Here is a 27,426-nt window from a genome sequence, read left to right as displayed (position 1 = left end):
GGACTGGATGGCCTTTGGATTCCCTTCCAGCTCTATGATTTGATCATGTACCTATCATATAATATTATATAATACTATGAGAGACATTCAATGAAATAGCTTTTTGTGGCTTTAAAAATGTTTTTGTCAAAACTTCTTTAAAAATCCCTAAAATCAATAGATATATGAATATTTCTGAAATTTGGGGGAATTATCCCCTGTAATGAGGTGTCATTGTGTAGAAAATTCAAGGAGATAGCTTATAAAATGTTGTTTATAAAAAAATGAAAATTCCCCAAAAAGCCATAGATGGGTGAAACATTCTGAAATTTGGTGGGCTAAGAAGAGGAAATGTGTTCTATCATTGTAGCAAGTTTCACCCCAATAGCCCTAAAAATGAGTGAGAAAGAAGCCCCTCAAGTTTCCTCAATTTATTTTATTTATTTGTTTATTTCTTTACTTTACTTTACTTATATACCGCTGTTCTCAGCCCGAAGGTGACTCACAGCGGTTCACAACCAATAGGAACAGCAAAAATTCAATGCAACAGTGTAAAAACAGTTAACAACTTAACACATTACACAATTAATAAACAATTATTACAATAACCAATCCCTATCGTCTCATCATCAAAACATAATCCAGATTCGTCATCCATTGTTCCATTCCTATGTTCATTACCAATCATTGCACTAGTGATTCGAACGCCTGCACAAACTGCCAGGTCTTCACTTTTTTGCAGAATACCATTAATGATGGTGCTAATCTAATGTCCGTGGGGAGGGCGTTCCACACTTTTTTGCAGAATACCATTAATGATGGTGCTAATCTAATGTCCGTGGGGAGGGCGTTCCACAGCTGGGGAGCCACCACCGAGAAGGCCCTATCTCTCGTCCCCACCAGCCGTGCTTGAGAAGCCTGCGGGATCGAGAGCAGGGTCTCCCCAGAAGATCTCAAAGTCCTGGTGGGTTCATAGGCAGAGATGCGGTTGGCTAGGTAGCTTGGGCCGGAACCGTTTTAGGCTTTATAGGTCAATGCCAGTACCTTGAATTGAGCCCAGTAGCAGATCGGCAGCCAGTGGAGCTGGCGCAACAGGGGGGTCGTATGTTCCCTGCGTTCCACCCCTGTTAGAATCATGGCTGCCACACGTTGGACTAATTGAAGCTTCCGGGCCGTCTTCAAGGGCAACCCCACGTAGAGAGTGTTGCAGTAGTCTAGGCGGGATGTAACCAGAGCGTGGACTACCATGGCCAAGTCAGACTTCCCAAGGTACAGGCGCAGCTGGCGCACAAGCTTTAGCTGTGCAAATGCTCCCCTGGTCACCGCCGAAACCTAGGGTTCCAGGCTCAGTGATGAGTCCAGGATCACACCCAAGCTGCGAACCTGCGTCTTCAGGGGGAGTGCGACCCCATCCAACACAGGCTGTAACCCTATGCCCTGTTCGGCCTTGCGACTGACCAGGAATACCTCTGTCTTGTCTGGATTCAATTTCAATTTGTTCGCCCTCATCCAGACCGTTACAGCGGCCAGGGACTGGTTCAGGACCTCGACAGCCTCCTTAGTAGCAGGTGGGAAGGAGTAACAGAGTTGGACATCATCTGTGTACAGATGACACCATACCCCAAAACTCCGGATGATCTCTCCCAGCGGCTTCATGTAGATGTTAAACAACATGGGAGACAATATTGAGCCCTGAGGAACCCCACAAGACAATGGTTGTGGGGTTGAACAGGTGTCTCCCAATAACACCTTCTGGGATCGGCTCTCTAGGAAAGACCGGAGCCACTGTAAAACAGTACCTCCAAGTCCCATCCCCCCAAGGCATTCCAGAAGGATACCGAGGTCGACGGTATCGAAGGCCGCTGAGAGGTCCAGCAGCACCAACAGGGACACACTCCCCCTGTCGAGCTCCCGACGCAGATCATCCACTAAGGTGATCAAGACTGTCTCAGTTCCATGTCCCGGTCTGAAACCAGACTGAGCCAAATCCAGATAATCTGTGTCTACCAAGAATACCTGGAGTTGTGAGGCCACCACACGTTCCAGGACTTTGCCCAAAAAGGGGAGATTGGAAACTGGCTAAAGTTGTCGAATTTAGTGGGGTCCAGTGATGGTTTTTTCAACAGCGGTTTTATTATAGCTTGTTTTAAGCTTGCTGGAATCTTGCCTTCCCGAAGGGAGGCATTAACCACCACCTCAACCCACTCAGCCAATCCCCCTCTGGCCTCCTTTAGAAGCCAGGATGGGCACGGGTCTAGGATGCACGTGGTAGGCCTCATTCCTCCAAGTATCTTGTCCACATCCTCGGGTTTCACCAATTGAAAAGAATCCATCAAAATAGAACAAGCAGGTGCTCGTGTTACATCCTCAGAGACTGCTCAGACCAGAGCGGATCAAAGCGACTTTGTCTGCAAAAAACTGAGCAAAAGCTTCACAGCAAGAGGTCGAATTGTCAGGGTTCCCACCTTGAGTGGGAACCCTGCTCAATTACTATATGCGCAATTACTATAACAAAATTTGTTACTATCTTTACAGCAACAAATATTTCACTAACAATACTTTAGAAACACTTTAGAAACAAAACGCAAGCACCCCCCAATTTTTGTAATTACATTTGAAACATTTTTTTTATGGATCACACATGGTTATTAGCTACATAGGCCCATTTTTCCATCCCCCATATTCTTCTCTTATGCCTTAAAATGTAAGATATTTTATACCTTAAAATGGAAACAAAGTTACTGACCTTTTGGCTTATGGATCTCTATGGGAACTATAAAAATAAAATTAGAATAGTTGTTAAACATTGGGTGGCAACATTGGGTGGCAACATAGGTCCTCCACAAATGGCCCTGCTTTGTACCTCAAAATGGAAGATATTTATACCTTAAATTGGAAATAATGTTACTGACCTTTTGGCTTAGGAACTTCTATGGCAGCTACAAAATAAAATGAGAATACCTATTAAACATTGGATAGCTACATAGGTCCCGTCCCCCAAATTTTTATGCATTATGCCTTCAATGCAAGATATTCTATACATTAAAATGGAAATAATGTCACTGACCTTTTGGCTTAGGAACTTCTATGGCCACTACAAAATAAAATGAGAATGTCTATTAAATTTTGCATGGCAAATAAGCCCCCCCCCCCAAGCAAAATTGCTCTGCCTAATGCCTCAAAATGAAAGAAAATTTATACCTAAAATGGACATTATGTTACTGACCTTTTGGCTTATGGACCTCTATGGCTGCTAAAAAAATAAAATGGGAATACCTGTTAAATATTAGATGGCAACATACATTCTGCCCACTTCTTAAACATGTGTGCATTACAGTAATATGAAAAACTTAGTAAAATCTTTAAAACATCACTAATTCAGAACAGAGACCAGATATATAAAAGCAACATCAATTGTTTAACAAGCAATATTTTCACATTCCATTTTTTGAAAAGCTGGGTGAGAACCCAATGGAGGCAGAGAGCATTTTCTAAAGCATTTTCCTTGTGACTATCTATCTCTTTTCAGAAGAAGCAGGCACATTAAGATGTCTAGGAGGTGGACCTTCAAACCATTCCAACCTTCCAAGGTTTGAACTCTGCTTACAGACAAACTGATAGCCAGTGTAGCTCCTTTAGTAATGACACAAGGTGCTCCCCATCTAATATCCTAGCTGCTCTATGTAGCCTTTAAAAGCAGTCCCCAAAAAAGGCCTTGGCCATAACCCACAACCAGTATTAGCAGGCAACAATTAACCCTGGCTTTTTATCTATTTCCCAGAATTGTTGCTACTAACCCTTCCAAAAGGCCACAGCATATCCATTTACCACTGGTAGAGAGGGCCTTCCATGCCAAAGGTGTGAAGAATCCATTCTGGGTTACTTTTTAGACTTTGAAGGGTTATCCAATGCACTGAACCTATTTAAGAGATAGAGTCCAACTCCTTGGATAGCTCTTTAGAATCCAAAACAGAATCCACTGCACATTTAACATGGAAGCCACAGACCATCAGTAGTGGAGAGGCGAGTGTAGCAAAACAGAGAGGACAACAAAGGATGCAAAGAACCAAACATGTGAGCTCTTGAAAATATCTAAAGATCATGGGCTAAAGTTCTATTTATTTTAAGGAGAAGGAGAAAGCTCATCAGTGGAAGATTTACAGCATAATGTATGCCTACTCACAAATAAGTCGCAACATGTTCAGTATGGCTGACTTTTAGGAAAGTATGAATAAGATTGCAGTGTTAAAAGGGAGTACTGGTAGTGTGGCCAAGAACATCAATCTATCAATTGATTGATACATTGTTCACGTATTCATCAAAAGTAGAAAGCACATTGCAACTAAGAATAAAATATAGATTCGAAACAACCTATTTATTAAAATATAACATAAAAACAGGAAAAAATCTGTTTTGTTTGCTGTAGGTAGGACAATAAAGAAGTGCCCAGTCTGGTTGTCAAGGGTAAAGATTTCCACACAGAAGGTCCTCAATTTAGTCCCTTGTCTGACCATTAGCAATGACGGTGGGACCACATAAGGTTTCTAAAATCCAAGCAGGTTCATAAGGAGGCACAGAACCTGTCAAGTATGACCTGATCAGACAGGCTGATTTATGCTCGCTCCCTGTGGAATGGGGGTCCAGATAATGTGGGTGATGCGAGGTGTAAAGTGACAAATTCTCCACTCCCCCTACTGGGACCCCCATGGATTCACCACAATGCATGGCAAATCCTTAGGTTAATGTGATAAGGTTCTTAGATTCATCCCAAACTGGATTAGATTTCAAAACACCACTTTGAATGATGCCCTCAAACAGACCAGTAGCCATGCAGTTGCTGTATCAAGGGAATAGCATGTTCCTTGCTCAGTGGTCAACATTCTGCATTCTAAACCCGTTGAAGCTTCTAAAACTTATTAAAGGTAACCTGCATCAAACACATTACAGTAAAGTTACACTAGACCAAACAGATGGACTGATTACCTCACCTATAAGCCAGTTTTATATCAAGAGGTGCTGTCAGTTTATTTTAAAAATTGAAACATTAAATTTTTGCTGACCCTTTGGCTTATGAATTTCTTGTGTTACTGAAAAATAAAAAGAGATTTTATAAAAATCTGAATGGTTTACATTGTATTTACACATTATCCTCAAAGTAATGGATCTCTAGTGAAATTGCAAACTTTTTCTCTGCTGTGTGTCTTAGAGGTATACAAATCTAACGGGTCAATGTGGACAAAATATAAGCTGAACAGGAGCAAGCAAAATGGAACAGCCCTATTCCTGTTCCTATCAGCCAATATGGGGGGAAAGAATGTGCAATAGGAGGGAAATCCATACTGAAAAGGGGGAGCCAAATATCCTGCTAGAATTCCTATATTTGAATATTTGGGGAGTGATATAACCGGATAATCCATTAGTGATAATAACCCAGGGGCAATATGTGTATCATTTGGATAACTCTAAAGTAAACGATAAAGTCCCCGGAACAAACACTAACCAGAAATAATTACAATCATCCTTTCACATTCACTGGCATTAGCCCCCCACTTGAAAGTGGAAAAATTGCAAATGAAAAAAATGTGCTCTTTTCTAACGTAAGAGGGCACCTCTTTAGGAATCTCTCGATTATCTAGTGTGACTCTATAATCAATTTAAATAATAATAATAATAATAATAATAATAATAATAATATATTTGGGTAAACCTGTTCTGGAAGTGTTCTGTATAAGAATCTCTAGGTCATTCAGTGTGACTCTATAGTCAACTTCCACTGGAGAGATGCCTAGAAAGAATATATAATGAAATTGTGAATAATCAATTTCACAAAAAATACCCATCTGCATTTTCTGGGAAAACAACAAGTTTACGTCGTATATAGGCAAGATGTTGAGCTTTCTTCCTTCACATGCCATATAAAGAGCTACAACAGAAAACTGATTCTACATACTGGCCATTGTTTTACAGGGTGGTTGGGGATAGACATGTGAAGATTGGTTTCACCTTTCTTGTCCTTTCTACAGCAAACCAAAACTGATGTGTTTTTATGCCTTGATAGTGTAGGCTTTCTGATCATGAAAGTGTAGTAAACAAATTCAGCCAAATATTACAGAATACTTTGCAGATCTTTGTGTTGAACATGCAACTTATACATGACATACATACCAGGACATTGGCAGTGGGGCTTCCATGAACTCCAGTGAATGCCTGTGGAGAGCCACAATTAACACATTTTAGAAAACAGGTACATGAATGTGGAGGAAAAGCATACTTACATACAATATTACCAATTATGTGAAAAGTGAATTGATTGAGCAGAGATGTCCCAGAGAAATTGGTCACCATTTATCTAATATTGGAATCATGATTGAATGGACATATTAGCTTCAATGCCGTAGGAATTTAAACAATTAATTAAATCCAGCACGAGTATGAGGAAAATTAACATAGTTTTGCCATATTTGGGCTACCGAAAAATGGCGGCAGTATCAGTTTTGATAAACACCATATGCTTGTTTACTAAATTTACATTGTTTTTAACAGGTTTTATAAAATAGTTTCACAGGAAACCCACAATGGAAAGAATGTGCTGTGAGTTATGTCTAATCGGGTTTCTCATTTTTATTCACTGATTAGTTACTTGCAGTATGGTATACTCATTTCCATAGCAACAAGTTAATTTACGCTTGGAGCTAAAATGGGAAAGTTAGGCTTCCCTAAATAATTTTTATCCATGCCTTACCGGGTGCTTTTACATGCATGTCCTTTTTTGGTAGCTCTGCTGCAAAACACACATAAAAGGATAAAAGGCTGGTTATTACAAATCTTGAACAGCTATTATACTACATCAGCATGTTTTAGAGAAAGAAAATATTAGAAAACAGCAGGATATTTACCACTTTCTACTGGCTTTTCTTTTTTGTGTAGTTCTACAAAGTAAGAGAAGAGACAGAAAATTATTGTTGTGCTTTGAGGTTTATCACTTGCAAGAACAAAAACAGCAACACTTAAACAACATCTATTATACAAGAATTATAAGTTTCATATTCTATCAAGTTTCAACAACTGGAGTTCTGGATTCTATCCAAGAATCAATTACGTATTTTTGGATAATGTAACATATTCCAGGCAGGTGTCACTTTTTGCCATGTGATATTGTGATACCATATATGGCTTCATTCATATATTTTGTCAGTTTAATTGGAATTACTCCCAGAGCATGTACCACAATGGAACCGACAGCCGTTGATGTTATTACCACCTTCCATTCCCTCCCTATCCCCAAACTGGGACATAGTGGATTACAAAAATTAAAACAAATGTATATAGGATGTGTAAAAACACATAAGTAAAATCATACAAAAATAATTAATATCTCATTAATATTTTAAGATTATGAGACAATGAGATAGTGGATGAACACTGTAAAATTCTTAGCTGCACTAGTTTCACAGTAACTTGACTAACATCACTTGGGGCTCATCTACACCTACACTTTTGTGTGTGTCAGGAGCAACTTGAGAAACTGCAAGTTTCTGGTGTGAGAGAATTGGCTGTCTGCAAGAACGTTGCCCAGGGGATGCCTGGATGTTTATTCCCAGATGGAAGGCTTTTCTACCATCCAGTGGGAGGCTTCTCTCATGGGAAGCTGGAGCTGACAGACGGGAGCTCATCCTGCTCCCCAGATTCGAACCACCAAACTTTTGGTCAGCAGTCCTGTCAGTACAAGGGTTGAACTCATTGCGCCACTGGGGGCTCCTTACATCTACACTAAAATTCAGGAAAGAAAAAAGGAGGAAGTAATACAAGTATGAGGGGTATTTTTTAAGTAAAGTCCGTTTTGTTGTAGACACTAGTAGTTCGCGCGCATACCGCAACAAGCACGTGCGTCGTGTACTGGCATGCCTTGGGAACAACTGTGCTCAGTTTCCACTCTGTAGCTAACCTGTACGGTTTTGTTCTGTGCTTTAAAAATGTTTAAGACTATCAACTCACCCTCTGCAAGTGAGGTTCGCTCAGTGATATGGTTTTTGTCAGCAAGGAACCTGCCTGTTGCAGAAATTCATCGACAGATTTGTGAAGTGTACGGTGATACTGTTATGAGTGAAAGCATAGTGCGTAAGTGGGTACGACAATTCAAAGATGGCCGTGACAACGTCCATGATGAGGACCGCTCCGGTCGCCTTTCTTTGATTACAGACGATTTGGTGGCTTTTGGTGGCGGCAAGTTTTTATGAAGAGGGTATTTTAAAATTCGTTCAGAGGTATGATAAGTGTTTGAACAAACTTGGCAACTATGTTGAAAAATAGAGTGAAGTATGTACTTTCTGAAAATAAATTTACTTTTTGGAAATAAACTTTCGTTGTGTACTTATGTTCAAACGCACCTTACTTAAAAAATACCCCTTGTAACATACATAACTTACAGTCATTTTGCTAGTTTTCAAATATATCTAAAAGGTGCTGCCATATTTCTTCCTTTTCTCCCTCCTCTTTAACCCAAAACACTAAACAGAAAGCATGTTTTGCTGCTACAGAACAATGCAATTGAACACCTGAAAGGAAAGATGGAACATAGCCACATTGCTCCTCCACAGCTGTAATATTATGATAGTCTAAAAGCTGGAATCAGACCCGTTACTGAACTCAACTCAATACTCTCTCCTTCACTTCTCTCACTCATTTGGGCTGCTTGCCACACAAATAACAACATTTTTGGTTCAAGATTGTCTGTCTTTCCTTAACTAAACCTTCTAGGGCTTTAGTTGGATTAAAGTTTTGTCTCGGTTAACTTTGGGAGCCATTTCACCTTGGGAAGCATTAAAATGGTCCAAAGAAATTGTCTGCCTGTCTTGGTCTGTCTGCTTACCTACCTACCTATTTATTTCACTTGCATGCCTCCTTTCCCTCATGGTGGGATTTAAGGCAGCTGATACAAAGGATCAATTAAACATGTAAGAATAAAAATACAAAAACAAAGTAAAACCATTAAGAATACAGACAAAAGTTAAAAATCAAAACAAAATACACACCAATAAGAGTCACCCCTACTCACACATTAAAAACCCACTGTAAACTTTAGATAATATTAAATAAGTGTCTATAACATAATATTTGTGGAGCTAAGCATTCTTAAAATATGTGATGTCATAAAAATACTGTAAAAATACTATCAATATTTGAAGCAGATATTCTTTCGTGTTTATGTAAATCCTTTTTCATTGTTTCCTGAAATGTGCCGCATATTTCTTCTACACAGCTAGCTTGCTCCACCTGCCTGATGCAAGCAGAAGTTTCACTTCCCAAAAACCTCTTTTGAGCTTACTCAAAATTATGATTATAGGTGCTCCTGTTTCTGCACACTATTTCTATAGTTGGTCATATACTGCTAGTAAATAATAATATAAGAATGGCATTTTGAAATAGATTTGAAATTGAGTTTGAGATAACCACTCACAAAACATTTACACTTGGGCCCACTCCTTAAATAATTTGGAGGAGGGGGCTACACTATATTACTGAATGCGTTGAAGATATTTGGCAACACCATCCAGGTACTGGACAGGATCTGTAATTAACTTATTTCCATGGACCCCAAACAGAATATTTTTTTCCCTTTTCTTTTACTTTCTTGGAATCAGCTCTATTGGTAGAAGTACACATCTTATAGGATCTCTTTTTCACCTTGACTAGGACTGTGAATATGTATACCTGCATCAAGGACCATTAGAAATTATTCCCAGAGTCCCAGGACACTGCCATAGTAGTTGTTTAATATGTAAATAGTGAGGGTTTCTGGAAACTCTGATTTTCCTCCTTGAAATCCTCAAAGCAATTTAAACAGGACATTTTGAATACTGTTGTCATTATTTCTCCTGCATTCACAGGGAACAGTCTTATTCCTTCTTCATTTATAGCCCCTTACATGTTCCTTATTATCTTGAAAGTTACATGAGTCGTGGATTTAAGCCTGCAGTCCTATAATCATTTACACAGGATAAAGACCCATTGATCTTGGTGGAACTTATTTTTGAGCAGACAACACTGATTCCCCGCCCCCAATCAAAACGTATTTTTCTATCCTTGGGATTAAATTAAACCAGATAAATCCAAATTTCTGTTTTCTTAAACGATTTGCTGAATCTTTCTAGAATTTGTCTTAATGTTAATTCTTTCAATTTTCATAATTTTCAACACTAAATATATTACTTAATAGCTGTCATACTGGAGACAAAAGCTCAGTTTTAAAAAAGAAGAAAACTTCATCCAAACAAATCATATATACGAAAGCATTAAAGTTCCACAAGGCTTCAGTAGTTCTTACTTAGTATTGATTTATTGACAAAATGTCAAAATAGAGACTTTTCCTCTCATAACTACTACAGGCTTAGCTGCTTCCAGTATCATAAAAACTTTTTTAAAAAGTAAAATTATATTTCATGAAAACGTTGTTCGTATCTTATGGGAAATTGTAATCACTTTAAAATGGAGATAAAATTTTGCTGTTGGATCATTTCATTGAGGTGAGATGTGCTACTATAATTCCGTGAACATGTGTTGAAGGAAAAAATCAGTTCAGAATGAGAATCCTTTTTTCCTAAAGCAAGAATTTTCAATTTTTAGGCTATAAATAAAAAAAATGGATGAAAAGCCCTTATAGTTGAAGTTGTGTGCAGTAGTTTTACATGCTGATCTTGGAAAAAGGAAAAAGAATACAGTGTAAGCAATGCCCCCAAAGGAATTAAGTATTCCTACACATTACAGAGCCACATGGGTGAAGGGCAGATCTTCACTGACCACTTATCTCAGGGCCAATCTGGAGCGGTGCATGTCAGACCGACCCTAAGACAATTTAGACCACCACCACCTCCCAGCTGCTGCAGAAGCGAGGAGGAGTCTGGACTGCCAAGCAGCACCAAATCCAGTCTTGGCACCAGCCCAGTGGTTTACATGAGGCCAACAATGCAGTTTGTTCTGGACTGTCAGAATTTAGAGCAACTCACAACCTTGGTTAACAATTCACGGACTCATTAAGATGGCCCTGACCTGTGTCAACTCAAACCAGCTCTGTGAATAGTTTAGCTGTCATAGAGCTGAGTTGCCTATCCTTTACACTAAGTGGTCAATTCAAATGTGTGCTAGGACTCTGTAGACCAGAGTTTGATTCCCTTGGACAAGTAACACTCTCTCAGCTCTAGAAAATCCCAAGATATAGTCACTCAAAGGTCACCATAAGTCACAAATGACTTGAAGGCATACAACCACAAAAGTGTTATGAGGGAGGGGAAGGGAAGTGCACAGTGTTAACCATGTTTGATCTTTTTTTTTTTATGGGATATACTCTCTACTCCCAGTCCCTGCTGAATTATGGGCTTACTGTTCTTGCCTCAAGGTTCATCTACCCTGTAAAAATAATGCAGTTTGACACCAGTTGGGCTCCTATGACTCAATGCTATGGATGAATCATGGAAGTTGTAGTTTGGTAAGTCACTAGCACACTTTGCCAGAGAAGGGTAAACACCTTGTCAAACAACAACGCTTGTGATTCCCTTGTGAGGAGCCATGATAGTTAAAGTGGTGTCAATCTGCATTACTTCTACAGTGTAGATACAGCCTTAGACGGTCGCTATGACCCATGGCAGGAACATTTGCCATTTATTGTTTGTTAGGGCAGCCATTTATTATCAACAATAAAATATATGTATTTTCTGCATTGTAACCAGGAGATGGTGCTATGGTGCAATGAGATCAAAAAAGATGAAGACAGGCAAAAAAGTGGGAGATGATTAAATGAGAGTGAAAGAAAGAAAGGAAAAATATAATCCTTTACCTGGTGCAGCTATTTTTGCAGAAGCTGGTTGGGCTGCAGGAGCTTTTGCTGGCTCTTAAAATGAGAACAAATTAAAGCAATAACTACAAGGCATTCTATAACAACAACAGAGAAATCCAGGGAAACTGCAGATGAAAAATATTGCCCTTAGCATCTCTCTTACAGAGAGAAAGGAGATTATTAAAAACCAAATTTCCTATTGGTTTTCTACTCAATCAAAGGCTCTGAAAAACAAATTAATGAGGAAAAATGGTTATTTAGGATCACTTGATAATTACTTTCATTAACAAATGTGGTTTCTTGTATCACTCATTGTGACATATTACTAGTAATTTCCTTAGCCACATGTGATAATTGCCAAAGAGTATGGGAGAAATCATCCAGGGAAGGTGGGTCCCCACACACACACACTCTGAAGAAAAACACATTTTTTTTTGTATTTCATTTCTCAGCCTCAGTTTTCTTCACTCAAAGGCTTTTTAGATGTTATTTCCAGAGTTTCTAGCACAGACAACTGAAGCCACAAACTGAACTTTTACATTTTGCATGCACGTACTAATAATGGAAAATCTGGATTTGCATTTAGAGCATCCTTGCAAGGCTGAAGCTAGATGCATCATTGAATGGAAATGGAAATCTGTGCCATTGGTATTGCACATGATTAAAGTCAGATCAGAGCCCCTTTTCTATACTTGCATAGCTTGAAAAGAAAATGCTGAGCTGACCCATGGTAGCCCTCTTCCCTATCCTAAAAGAGACAGATGCTAGTCAATGTGTGTAGAGATAAGAACAAAATTGGTATAGAAACAAAAAACATGTGGGTGGATTTTCTAGCCCCGAGGAAAGTAGCCTTTCTGCATCCCTCAATTCCTACTGCAAGAAGAAGTACACTTTACTTTAAGAACTGGCATATTAGTGAGGCATTCAGAAAAATACAATGTAGACAAAACTTTGCACATATTTTAAAACCCATATGGCTGAAATACAAATATGCGCAGGCATTCTTAAATACTCATAAAAATGCAGTGTATGCAATGTTTGGGAGAAAAACAGTCTCACAATTTGATACAAAACTAGGACAGGAGTAAATGCAGGTGAGATTGGGAGAAGCATAATGATTTTTAGACCTGAAATTCATATCTCTACTTGGAAGATGCTTCTAACAAATAACAACTTTATCTGTAACTTGCTACTTTCAGGGAGTAACAATGTTTTCAACACAATATGTTTCTGAAATAGCGATCAAACCTGTGGCTTTTCAAATGCAAGGAGGTTTGTTCATGATTTGTATTTAAAAGATTTAGACCATGAATGGCATTTCCTTTTTTTAATTATATTTCTGTTAAAAATGTTTTGTCCTTGCAGTTTGCAATTGTTGGGTTCCAGTGTGGTGTAGTGGTGTGACACTGGGAGACCAGGGTCCAAATTCCCACTTGGACTTGGAAACCCACTGTATGACCTTGGATAACTCATATTATCTTGGCCTTAAAAGAAAACAAAGGCAAACTCCATCTTAACAAATTTTGTCTAGAAAACCATATGATGAACTCACCTTAGAGTTGCCATAAGTTAGAAATTACTTTCATAAACAACAATAAGACTGAAGAATCCAGATGTGACCTAATACATATCTTTCTAAGCAACTAAATATTCAGTCGATTGTAAGAGAAGTGAATTGTCCTTTTATCCTCAGATCAGATACTACTGCATGAGGCATATTGGATGGTACAAGTAATTTGTATGATGCAAGCAATTTGACTACAACACTAAGCATAGCCCTCATTTTATTTAAATCCCAACTTGCTTCTTTCTTTGAACTGGCACGGGCACTAAGATCTACCAGGGAGGCCCTCCTCTCAGTCCCACTTCTGTACCAAGTATGGTTGGTGGGGACAAGAAAGAGGGCCTTCTCGGTGGTGGCTCTGGAATGCCCACCCTAGAGAGATTAGGCTAGTCCCCTCTCTCCAAGCTTTACATATACAACTGAAGACATGGCTTTTTAGACAAGCCTTTGACCTTGTCTAGAAATTCAAGGATTTAGAGATTTTTCACCATGCACTTTATAAGACTGATATTGATGACAGTCGTTTTGTATTTTGCAGATATTGTTACATTTTATTTATCTTAATTAGGAGTGTGGTTTATGATGTTTTTGTTGGTTGTTGCTGCTTTGTATTGTTGTCTTTGCACTTTTTGTATATTGCGTGTTTGCACCTTTGAGTACTTTGTGAGCCACCCCAAGTCCCTCCAGGAGATGGTGATGGGGTATAAATAAAGTTGTATTATTATATATTATTATCATTGCCTTTGCTTTTTGCGGGAACTGGAAAACTGTTGCTATCTACATCTGGACTGTACATTTCCCATAGTGAGTTAAGAAGCAATTATATATGATTCTGCCCTAGGGTGCTGTCTTCTCACTCCTCTCCATTTTGAGAAGTGGGGGTGTCTCAAAAGACCTGTACAGAATAGCCATTTGTTTCCTACATAAGCAATACTAAAATAAAGATTGCACAACCCAGCCCAAGCTTGGGGAATAGCATCTTTTATGTCTAGAGCTTGTCTTCATTTAATCAAGAGTCTGACAGCCTTGTTATAGGCACATGACAGATGCACAAGCCTCCTTAGTTCTTCTATCCTGCTGATGGCCACCAAGAATGCATTCATCTCAGATCACAGTTGACATTTCAATCCCTATGAAATCTCTGCTTTTTCAAGTCATGTGAGTAAAAAACAAATTGAAAAAGGGAGGAAATAACTGTCAGTCACAAACTGGAATGTGGAATTGGAAATAAAATGTGTGAATTGATTTAGAATGGAAGAGGCAGCTGAAGTCTAAACATGCCATTTCGGAATTATAAATGGTGTCACCACTTCCTTATTTGCATCTTCCAGAAAGTCAGCCCAATTCTCTGCATGTCTAGTCAGAGGTAAGGACTATAGTGATAAAAAAAGGCTTAGTTGGAGGCAAAAGGGTGAATTGGATTGTAGCCTTAATGACCATAATTTGTCTGTATAAAATAGGCTGTTTTAAAACTGGGCCAGTTACAGAATTATGTTACAAAAATAGCCTTACCTTTCAGGTCTTTGGTCAAAGCTGCTTCTTTTTTGTCTGTAAGAGATGTTTTTAAAAGCACGTGAATTAACATGCAACTCCATTGTACCAAGAATCATCATATATTTTAGAACTGATTAGAAAATAATTACATAACTGAAGATAATATTTTAGTTCATAATAGAGCTGGCCATGCTGAAGTACTTTGACCATCTGATGAGCTAAACATGTCCAGAGAAGGGTGACCAGCATTATCAAAGATTTGGAAGTCAAGCCCTATGAAGAATAGTGGAGGGAGCTAGGTATGTTTAGCTTGGGGAAAAGAAGGCTGAGATGGAACATGGTAGCCATGTTGAAATATTTGAAAGGAGGTCACATTGAGCAAGCTTGTTTTCTGCTTCTCTGGAGACTGGGGCGCAGAGCAACAGATTCAAATTGCAGGAAAAGTGATCCCACCTAAACATTAGGAAGAACTTCCTGAAGGTAAGAGCTGTTCATCAGAGGAATATTCTGCCTGGAAGTGTGTGTGATGGAGTCTTCTTCGCTGGAGGTCTTCAAGCACAGACTGGATGGCTATCTGTCAGAAGTACTTTTATCATGTGTTCCTGCATGGCAGGGGGTTGAACTGGATGATCCTTATGGTCTCTTCCAAATATATGATTCTATGATTAATATCGAAAGCACAGCACATAATTAACTCTTCCTCTTCTGCTGTTGTTTCTTTCCAGGTAGGAGGAAGGGAAATTGTGGGATTTGCTGTCTCTTGAGTGTCAAACTAACATGGCTAGTTTTGAGTCCCATATTAGGGAAATGTGAGATATTAAATAAACTATACAATAACTATATAATTTGACTTGAGGAAGGATTTGCTCTTCTGTCTCAATCAGCAATGTATTGGGCTGCTTCTGTGTGCAATACCATGCCATATGTCTTGAAACAGTAGATGGCCATATATGCCGTCCATAGAAGGAGCACCAGCCAAACCTAATCAAAGCATCTAGCCAAAGTAGCAATATAATCTCCCAGGAGTAATGTGAGATCCAGTAACAGCTTGAAGGATCCCTCAGTCCTGCCTTTCTAGCGCCCAGGACTACCCAAACCGTATTTCTAGTGTGAAGAAACAACTCTCAGAAATCAGACCCTATGAAAAATGACTTAGGGATGATTAGCTTGGAAAAAAGAAGATTGACAAGTGATATCACAGTCTTTCAATATTCGAAGTGTCTTCTGCTGCTCCAGAAACTGGGATACAAACCAATAGATAGAAGTTGCAAGAACAACATTTCTAAATAAATATTAGGGGGGAAAAAACCTTCCTGATGGTGAAGACTATTCAGCAATGGAATGGACTTCCTTGGAGAATAGTGGACTCACCATCTTTGGAAGTGTTTGAACAGAGGTTGGATGGCCATCTTGTGGAAGTGTTTTACTGCATGATAGGGGCTAGACTAGATGGCTCTTCTAGTTTCTTCCAATTTAGATGTTTATGTCTCTGGGACTGAGGTTAACAGAAGTGACTACTTCAAGGGATGTGGAATTCCAGAATCTTTTCCCAGGATCTCTTTGAGAAATTTCCATCCCCACCCATCCTTTGTTTCTATTTGAATGGTTGGGGGGATTTTTCTTCCATGTGCCTTATTCTAATTTTCCACTGTGAGGACCTTTGTACCCTTTTTGGAATATTCCTATTAACACCCCTTTTCTTTGATCAAAAGCAATAAAAAGCCTAGAAATGTCAAGGGGAAACTCATTTATTCTTGGGTGTATGTACATTGCACTTTGGACTAAAAATACTTCTGGGTTAATCTGCTGCCTCTATTAGCATGTTTTCCAGGAATCACTTCAAAGCATGCTAATTACCACATTGAGATGAAATTAATCATAAAGCAGCTTTCGGCCGTGGGGGTCTGCTGAAGCATTGAAGAAACGCTTTAGAGTTGCCAGATATGGAAATTTTAAAAGGTGTCACTTGTAGTTGATATGAATCATTTATCACAATAATCTGCTGTTACTGGAAGCCATAAAACCTGAATATACCGGCAACATTATACACAATAGCAGATGTGATGTACAATTAAATACCACAAGATCCTTCAAAACATTCTGCTATATTGGAGCATTATGTTATACTCTAGATAAAGTTGCTCCTTTATACTTATATTTTTCATCTTTATCATGAAACTGAAATGCTGAAATGCTCTTGAGACAATTGAATAAGGAAAGGACCTACTGCATGAAAGAACAATCACATACACAGAGTCTTTAGAATTGCATATAAAATACCCATGAAGAGGAAAACCACATTCTCTTTTCCTCTCCCTTTTCACAGTCCCTTAAGTCCCATTCATGGGTTTGCCTAAGTATTTGTTTAGTATGTAATTATTTCCATATTGTAGAAAAATATGAAAGTTAAATGTTGAAAACTGGGCCAGAAATGTAATGAAACTTTCTGGATTACTACAGGTTGAGTATAACTTACCCAAAATGCTTAGAAAGCAGAGGTGGATTATGTGTTTCTTTGGAATAGCTGTATTTGCATATGCATATGTAATGAGACATATTGAAAATGAAATCCAGGTTTAAACACATTAATTTCAGTTGAGTGATAATTTGGTATGGATATACAACTGAGCTCACCAGATTTTGACCCAGAAAAGAAGTCTGAACCAAAAACTCAGCAAGAGAATCTCAACAACCTTATCATAGCGCTTTCACAACCTGCTACTAACACAAAACAAAAAAAGATATGCAAGAAGAGATAACTAACAATATTACTTCAATGATCTCGCATAAGTCTCCCCATTAAGTACAGGTTGAAAATCCCAAATGCTTGAGATCAGAAGTGTTTGATTTTTTTAACCTCCCCCCCCCCCCACACACACAGATTTTAAAATACCTCTGTTGGCATATACATCAATAGGTAGATATCCAGGACTCACATATAAGCACAAAATTCATGAATATTTAATATACACCTTGTACACAGATAAGATCTTTTTAATAATTTGTGCATGAAACAAAGTTCACATACATTGAACCAGCAGAAGGCAAAGGTGTCATTATTTCAGACATTCAAGTGGATAATTTTGGATTTCAGAATTCCAGATAAGAGATTCTCAACCTGTACTAAGATTGGAGGGTGCTGGTTAGTCTCTTCCCTCACACAACAGAGCTGTCAACAAGAAAGGCCTGGCTTCTCTCTTCCTCTGCACAGAACCATCATGTATTTGCCCTGTATTGCCTTTGTAGAGACATACCAGCTGGCGCCTTTTCATTTATTTTTAATGTCCATATCTCCAGATCAATCTCAAACACTTTAGACTGTGTTATGTACTCCATGAAAAACAATCTGGAATATCTAGAAATTAGTTTAAATCAGTTCAGTTCGTTATTGAGGATTTGCCTGAAACAGTAAAATTAAGACCTGAATAGTGAATAACACTAGAAAAGCAGAAAATATCAGACTACAAAAAACTGAGCAAAAATTCATATCTAAGCAGGAGAACCAACTAAGGGCAGTTCCAGACTGCCCTTTATCCTAGGATCATTCACATTTTTAAAACGTGGATGTTCCTGGGGGGCTATCCACACTGACCCCAGAAAGCGTGCACTTTCTGGGGTGGCTGTCCAGATGTTCTGCTGGGACTAGCCTGGCAGAAAATCTAGGGACCCACCCCTCCCCCAAAGCCCCCAAACCCCTTTGAAAAGTAAAGAAAACTTACCCAGCCATCATTACAGTTTTGGAGCACCTCTCCTGGCATGTAGAGATGATGCATAGAAATGATGCTATTTGGGCATGTAGAAATGACGCTCTCCTAGCGCATCATTTTTATGTGCTGGGAGAGGTGCTCAAAGAATGTACTGGAGGCTGAGTAAGTTTTATTTACTTTTCAAAGGGATTTGGGGTCTTTGGGTGATGGGGGTGGGTATTCCCACAGTTTTCCATACTAATTTAGTACAGAAAATGGTGGGAATGGTGTGGAATAAACTGACTATTTAATTAATTCGCTAAACAAATTAATTTGGGATTGTCTAGGTCATCTGGACAGTCCCTTCTTTATTGCAGGAGTTAACGCAATAAAGGGGCTGACTATATCCACTCTAAGAATCTGGATGTATTAGCAACACTCTGTTGTTCAATGTATTGTTGTTTGCCATCATTTCATTTCTGAACATGTGGCAACTCTAAAGAGAACCTATCACAGGTTATCCTTTAGCAGGAATTATTCAAAGATAGTTTCCCTTTTGAAAATTAAGAATGAGACATTTTATGACTAGAACATCACAATCCAGAACAATGTGACCATTTCAGAGAGATGCAAGCCATTTTTATATATAATTATGTTGAGATGTAGAATAGGTATTGGAAGCAAGGGCTGAATACGGCAAAGGTCCATTGGGATTTGATCTATCTCTTGTCATCACATAGTGGTGATGGTAGTATTTGTCAGTGATGCTACTCCATTGAAGGGGGATCTGTCAGAAATTATAAAAGGGAATTTTTTGCTTCCTTACTTTATAGTTGGTGAAGAAACCTTTTTTCTTGCTGATTCTATGGAAACAGTACCACACGGGTAAACATTCTGTTTCTTTATTTTAACAAGCAAATATTTTAACAAACATGATGCAACTGTATCCTTAGTTGTGTGAAGACAGTGAAGGGTACGTACCAATCTCAGAGAAAGAGCAAAGCACAGCCACTTCTCAGCACAAGCAACTCTGTTTTACCTCAGGCCTCAATCAACATTCCTTTGAAGTCAACTCGCAGCAACACAGTGGTTGCAAATGACATCTAAACCACACACAGATGGATAAAAACTAAGCTCCTGTTGTGATATCCCTAGGTGGCTTATAATAAACCATTATGCCTTACTGCTCTTTCCCAGACTACTTTGAGCACAAACACATTTTTAACTCAATGTTTCACACCTTGAGCTGGAATGTATTTGTGATTTAATGTGTGCAATGCCTTTGCAAACTTTCACCAAACACAGGCATGCAGGATGTTGTTGTTGTTGTTGTTGATGATGATGATATTTTATTTATATCTCACCACCATCTCTCCTTCTTATAGCAACACCAGAGGCACTCCAAGTGGCCAGCTACTGGTCAAAGGACATTTAGTATGATGCCAAGTTTTTAAACATTGTGTTTTTTGAACACAGTACAACTGTACCCTCGGTTCACTTCTGATAAATAAAATAAAATACCATCTCCCCAAAGGGACTTGGGACGGTTCACAGAAGCACTTTAGTACATAAGCATATAAGCATATAAAACAGCAACATAGTACATAAGCATATAAAACAGCAACATAGTCTAAAAACAACAAACACACATACAATCCCATATGATAAAATTGTAAATTCCAAAGGATATGCATGGTGAGGCCAGTTCTCTCACCATTCATACCAGTATCCAGTAAATAAAGGAGCCCTAACCCCCCTCTTTGTTTCTTTGCATGGAAAATGTGAGATTCACACCCGTGCTTATACAGTGGACAAAAAGACAATAATGCTGGGGGAAATGGATGGCAGCCAGAAACAATGAATACCACATTATGGCAAGAGTTATTCCATCATAGTGGCCCGAATTTGCAAGATCTGAGCAGTTGGTGACTGATGTTCTGGGGTGATCTCTCATTCTTAGGGCTGCAATAAAGCAAAGGTGACTTTGATGGGAAATAACTGTTGGTCCAGGATCCACTTCTGAATTGTTTTGGTGGGCTTCACATTTTCCACCCCCTTTTGCCACTTCTAATCTGCTAAAACAAGATGTTCTTGGCGTGTATGCAAAGCTGAGTTGCACTTCTGCGAAGGTTATGGGAGAATTATTTAGCTTGAAAACATGGTGCAGTTATCAAAACAAAAAATCAGGGGTAAATGTAGTGAAACCGGCAGAAGACTCAGGCCCCTTCAAGACAGGCCCTATACCCCAGGTCTGATCCCAGGTTTTCTGCTTTAAACTGGATTAAATGAGTCTCCACTGCCAGATAATCTGAGATAAAAAGAAAACATGGGATCGGATCATTCCTCAGGACCCTTCCACACAGCCAAATAACCCCAAATATCAAGGCAGACAATCCACAATATCTGCTTTGAAGTGAGTCCACATTGCCATATAATCCAGTTCAACGTGAATTTTATACAGCTGCGTGGAAAGGGCCTAAAAGAACAGTGTGTATGTACAGAAAGCTATGAGATATCTACTTCTGGAGCAGATTCATTGAAATAACTTTGAATTAAGTTGCATATGATTGACTTAACTGATTTTAGTAAGTCTGTTAGGAGTATGAATAAATCTGAATCTAGTTCCATGATGGAAATTTTCATTGGGTCCTTCTACTTATTTACTTGGAAGTAAGCCCCAAATTTGGATTTGCATCTAATAAAATGTGTACAGGATTGCACTGGAATCTAAAGTCATCTTCCTGAATTCCCAAATTAATGCGTTTTTGACAGCATTTTAACTGACATGGCTTGTTGAAATGTAATCCTGGCATTGGTAGTTTGTATAAGGCACCATTACTCTTTGACAGAGAAGGCTAAAGATTTTTCTAAAACCCCTATAATTCCATTGCATTGAGCGAGGCAGTTAAAATTGTTCAGTGTAGTGTGATTAGGACTGAAACGTTACTCTATTACACAAAAACAGCAAAGACATTTCTAAAGAAATGGACAAAAGGCTTTTCAACTTTTAGCATTGTGTCTACAGACCAACTGGTAGTTCCACTTGTCTGGATATATAAATCTAACAACCACAGTGACTTCAGTGTTTCCAAGAAATGGAATCAGCAGAAGGTTTCTAGATACAGTATGTTAGCCATATGTATGAAATTATTTCCTGCACATTTGACACATTAATGGGGGCTTTTAAACCAATACATCATGCATGGATGGTACTTAATGTTCCATTTGCTGCCCCTAGCAAAGTGTTCATATGTGTTAAAATAAAAGCAGCAGCAGGTGGCATATGCTGTTTGAAAAATATCTTATCATCTGGGCATTTTAATCAATGAGAGGAAATTCTTTGTATAGCTTAGCCTCAGCTATGCTAGGCTTTAGATGTTGAGTACTGTTTTTTTTTAATTTTAAAAAAATATTTCTACCCACCTATCTAAGAGCCAGATAGCTAGCTGATCAAACCTAAGGCTGAACAAAAAATAAATCAAATCCTTGACATTTCTATAGCATCTGAAATATTAAAATGAATTAAAACCTATTCACATGAACAATAAGGTGAAAATCTTGAGTAAAAAAAGGGGGATCCTTCTTAAACTATAAAATACAATGTGTGTTTGTACACAAACATACATATAGGCATGATTCTCAATGTCTTCATGAAATGATATCTGTAATCGTGTTCGGGTGTTATAAATATATAACCCATAGTTATGGTGCTAGGTAATAAGTCTCATCCCAGTCATGTTCCAGTTCCCATTTACTGGGAAGCAGTCATTGCAAACAATGAGGGACTGCTGCATTGTTGCCCCCTCGATGGACTGTCACCTTGTCTTGGTGAGGGGGCTTGTGTGTTCCAATGAACCTGCGGGCACAATGACTAGAGTTGTGCACTCCCAGGAGTGGCCGCGGGGGAAGTTCCATACCAAGCACAGTCCGAACACAGAATTGCCATCATTGCAAGGGATCTGGGACACTTTAACATCGACATAGCAGCCCTTCAGGAGACCCGGAGAGCAGGAGAGGGACAGCTGAAGGAAGAAAAAGGAGGCTACACCTTCTTCTGGAAGGGACTGCCCGAAGAAGACCAAAGAATGCACGGAGTTGGCTTTGCTATCAGAAATGATCTGGTGAAACATCTGACCGAAGCACGCACTAGCATCAACGAACAACTCTCAACCCTAGATACTGATGAAGACATCAAGGAAAATTTTTACTGTCAGCTGGACACCGTCCCATTGGAGATACCTAAGGAGGACAAAATCATCCTCCTGGGGACTTTAATGCAAGAGTCGGGCGAGACATCGACCTGTGGCCAGGGACCATAGGAAAAGACGGGGTTGGAAACAGCAACTTGAATGGCATCCTGCTTCTCACCAAATTTTTCTGTGCAGAACACAACCTTGTCATCACCAACCCATAGCTCTTCCGCAAAAAAAAAAAAAAAAAAAAAAAACAAGTTCAAGACATCATGGAAGCACCCCCGGTCAAAACATTGGCACCTCTTAGACTACATAATCACACGTGCCAGAGACCACCGAGAAGTGCTCCTCACAAGAGCCATGACAGGTGCTGATGACTGCTGGACAGACCACAGGCTAATCCGATCCACGACAGCGATCAAGATTGCCCCCAAGCACAGGTTCCAAGGAAGAAAGGCAAAGTGCAAAATGAACACCCAAGCCCTTCAGGAGCCCTCCAGATGAGCCCTTCTGCAAACAGCACTCAAGGACATCTACCCACAGAACACCCCGAAAATGTTGAGGAACATTGGAACAAACTGAAGACCTCCACCATCCAAGCCTGTGAAAAAACTATTGGATATCAAACCAAGAATCATCAAGATTGGTTTGACGAAAATGACAACGAGATTCAACAGCTAATTGATAAGAAAAGGAAAGCCTTCCAAACATGGCAGAGAGACATCAATTGTGTTGCTAAGAAAAAGACCTACGCCAGTGCAAAAGTTGAGGTCCAAAGAAGGACAAGAGAACTCAAGAACAACTGGTGGACAAAGAAGGCTGAAGAAATCCAACACCTGGCAGATACCCATGATGCTCAGGGATTTTTCAAAGCCACAAAGGTCATCTATGGACCAAGAAACCATGGCATACAGCCTCTCCGCTCATCAGATGGAACCAAACTCCTGAAGGACCAAAACTCAATTGCACTACATTGGAAAGAACACTACCAAAGCCCCCTGAACCGTAGCTCCAATGTGGCCAAAGAGGTTCTCTCACAAATCTCGCAACAACAAACCAGGGATGAGCTTGTAGCACTGCCTAGCTTGGAAGAAGTCAGCAATGCCATCAGCCAACAAAAAAATAACAAAGCCAGCAGACCTGATGGGATCCCTGCTGAAATCTTTAAAGAGGGAGGACCTGAGCTGACACAATAACTCCACCAGCTCATAGAAAAAGTGTTGGTGACCGAGAAAATCCCAGCAGATTTCAAGGATGCCACCATCATCACCCTCTTCAAAAAAGGGGAAAGAACAGACTGCGGAAACTATCGAGGTATCTCCCTTCTAACCTCAGCTGGGAAAATCCTTTCAAGAATCCTTGCAAACCGCCTTCTATCCCTCTCAGAAGACACCCTCCCAGAATCCCAGAATGGCTTCCGCCCCTCCAGAGGAACAGTGGACATGATCTTCACTGCACAACAGCTCCAAGAAAAATGCAGGGAACAAAATCAACCTCTGTACATGGGATTAATTGACCTTGCAAAGGTATTCGACACAGTGAATCACAGCACCCTCTGGACCATCCTCCAAAAAATCGGGTGCCCAAACAAATTTGTGAACATCCTGTGGCTCCTCCATGATGACATGATGGCAACAGTCTCGGACAACAATGACTCCCAAAGTGACCCATTTAAGGTGGAATCAGGTGTCAAATAGGGATGTGTTATTGCCCCAACTTTATTCTCCATCTTCATCACTATGCTACTTCACCTTGTCGATGGGAAGCTTCCCACCAGAGTGGAAATCATCTATCGGACAGATGGCAAGCTGTTTAACCTTGAAGGCTGAAAGCCAAAACCAAGGTTACAACAACATCTGTTATAGACCTCCAGTATGTTGATGACAATGTTGTCTGTGTGCAGTCAGAAGAAAATCTACAAGTCACTCTAAACACCTTTGCATAAGCATACGAGAAGCTCGATCTGTCATTGAACATCGAGAAAACCAAAGTGCTGTTCCAGCAGTCACCAGCCAAGCCCTCTCCAATGCCAGAGATTCAGCTTAATGGTGTAACATTAGAAAACGTTGACCATTTCCGCTACCTTGGCAGTCACCTCTCCAACAAAGTCAACATCGACACCGAAATACAACACCGCCTGAGCTCTGAGAGTGCAGCATTTTTCCGAATGAAGCAGAGAGTGTTTGAGGACCGGGACATCCGTAGGGATACCAAGGTGCTTGTCTATAAAGCTATTGTTCTCCTGACCCTGCTATATGCCTGCGAGATGTGGATTGACTACAGACGTCACATGAAACTCCTGGAACGATTCCATCGGCGCTGCCTCTGGAAAATCCTGCAAATCTCTTGGAAAGACAGACGGACAAACATCAGCATGCAGGAAGAAGCAAAGACCACCAGCACTGAAGTGATGGTCCTCTACCGTCAACTCCACTGGACCAGCCACGTTGTCCGGATGCCCGACCACCATCTCCCAAAGCAGTTGCTCTACGCCGAACTCAAGAACGGAACATGGAATGTTGGTGGACAGGAAAAGAGATTTAAAGATGGGCTCAAAACCAACCTTAAAATCTCTGGGATAGACATTGAGAACTGGGAAGCCCTGGCCCTTGAGCGCTCCAGCTAGAGGTCAGCTGTGACCACCAGCAGTGCTGCAGAATTTGAAGAGGCACAAATGGAGGGTGAAAGAGAGAAACGTGCCAGGAGGAAGGCGCGTCAAGCCACCCCCGACTGAGACCGCCTTCCACCTGGAAACCAATGTGATCACTGTGGGAGAAGATGTAGGTCAAGAATAGGGCTCCACAGCCACCAACGGATCCACAAGAATACAGATCATGGAAGACTATCCTACTCGTCCAACGAGGGATCGCCTAAGTAAGTAAGTAAGCTGCATTGTTGATCATGGAGCAGTTGACTGATGTTTCTATCCCTCCTGTAAGGAACTTCAGGTGTAATGAGCAGAAGCAGAACTCCTGCCACAATTGCCACCCATGCTGGAGTTATTCTGGGTGAGGGTGGGTGGCTCGGACCATGCCAATGTTTTCCTGAGTAATGGTAGGTAATGTTGCCTAGGAAGTGGGCATTATGTAATCCTCCAATGTATCTCACAAACTAGGGGTTATATAGGAATCATGAAAATGAAATTCACAAGTGTCTAACACTATCTAACAGAATTCTGCCTGGCATCTCTATTCTTTCTCTCAACAAAGTAAATACTAAGCAAAATATTGAGGAAAATGTGAAATTTATATCATGGTGGCAGATGCTTTTTAGATATGAGTGGGCAAACTCCAGAGCTACAGACTTCAACTGCTACTCCCAGTATTCCCCTTTGGCTATACACTCTAAAGCTCCTGGGAATTGTAGTGCAATATTACTTTTGTCCATCTCCTGTTCTAAATTAGTAATCTCTATCAGCATTATCATATGAGAACTTACTGGCAATGGTATGGCTTATCCTCAAATAAAACAAGTACTAACAGAAATATCAAAAACATTATGGTTAAAATTGTCTCTGTAGCATTCATCATTCTTTCCATTTCTAGCTAGCATATTATTTCCTTAAGCTTGTTGATTGTCCCAGAGGAGGTTAATATGGATGAAGCACTATTATAAGAGGCAAACTTTTATCTTTGCATTTACTTATTGTGCACTCATTGTTAATCTGCAAAGGCATTTGACACATTACAGCTAATCCTAAATGTTTGCAGACAAGTACTAAAATGATTATGATCAAATGTATTTCAGACTAATTTAAAAATTATAGTGGGTTATTTTAATTTTTGGTGTGCTAATATTTATTACTTTAATGTTGCAACTGCAAATGGGTTTCTTAATGGACATTAATAAAATATGTTACCAATTTGCACAGACAAAAAGCTTCAAAGACAGTAAACTTTATATGAAAATTCAGTTGTAGAAGAGGGACATTAAAAAAATTAATAAAAAGACAATATGAGAACTTACTGTGCTTTAAGGAAGGAAACTGTCAGCAAGATGTCAGTCTATCAACAATGCCCCCCTCCCTCATTTTACAGTGCTTAGCACTGTATACATTAAAGAGAAATTAGGTCTATGTCCTGCATCTGGTGACTGTTATAATATGTAAGATAACATTATAGAATCATAGAGTTGGAAGAGACCTCATGGGCATCCAGTCCAACCGTCTGCCATGCTTAAGCCTTAGGCCACTTCCAGACAACACTTAAATATGTGCCAAAGCAGATTTAAGAAGCCCACTTAGGTGCACGTTTAAGTCCCCATACCACCCCCTAAAACATGCACCCAGACTCACCCCCAAAAGGACATTATTAGAGTCCTCCTGGCATGTAGAACAGGCTCGTAGCCAGGATTTTGTTTCGGGGGGGGGGGGGGGGCTGATTTTTTTTCAGGGGTTTTTTTTGGGGGGGCTGAGTTTTGGGGGGGGGGCTGAGTCTGAGTGAAAGAGGGTCTACCCTAGCAAACCTTTTGTATCATTACCCCAATACCTCCATGCATATGGGATATATTGATTATGGTGATCAGATCATGATATGAATAGACATAACAGTTTAAGTAATGCACCAGTAAGGCCTTTTCGCGAACCACCATGAGAATTTCGGAGGGGGGGTGAAGCCCCCCGAGCCCCCCCCCCCCAGCTACATGCCTGATGTAGAAATTACATGCTGGGGGTGGGTGAGG

The 27,426-nt window shown here is 39.8% G+C and overlaps 1 protein-coding gene across 1 annotated transcript in view; it reads right to left on the bottom strand.

The window, feature by feature from the left end:
• LOC132774713 (triadin-like) overlaps positions 1 to 27,426 on the bottom strand; it is a 133,675-nt gene that overhangs the window by 78,449 nt on the left and 27,800 nt on the right. The window contains exons 6-14 of the mRNA XM_067466871.1: positions 14,886 to 14,921; positions 11,810 to 11,863; positions 6,876 to 6,908; positions 6,722 to 6,760; positions 6,145 to 6,186; positions 3,206 to 3,232; positions 3,047 to 3,073; positions 2,892 to 2,918; positions 2,726 to 2,752 (exon numbers count right to left, since the gene is read on the bottom strand). Coding sequence (XP_067322972.1) covers positions 2,726 to 2,752; positions 2,892 to 2,918; positions 3,047 to 3,073; positions 3,206 to 3,232; positions 6,145 to 6,186; positions 6,722 to 6,740 — 169 coding nt within the window. The 5' untranslated portion in view covers positions 6,741 to 6,760; positions 6,876 to 6,908; positions 11,810 to 11,863; positions 14,886 to 14,921. The remainder of the gene's footprint in view (positions 1 to 2,725; positions 2,753 to 2,891; positions 2,919 to 3,046; positions 3,074 to 3,205; positions 3,233 to 6,144; positions 6,187 to 6,721; positions 6,761 to 6,875; positions 6,909 to 11,809; positions 11,864 to 14,885; positions 14,922 to 27,426) is intronic.

Source organism: Anolis sagrei, chromosome 1, assembly GCF_037176765.1.
Source record: "Anolis sagrei isolate rAnoSag1 chromosome 1, rAnoSag1.mat, whole genome shotgun sequence".
NCBI classification, from domain to species: Eukaryota; Metazoa; Chordata; class Lepidosauria; order Squamata; family Dactyloidae; genus Anolis; species Anolis sagrei.
The sequence above is the reverse complement of the archived record's forward strand: the minus strand, read 5'-3'. Positions and strand labels throughout refer to the sequence as shown.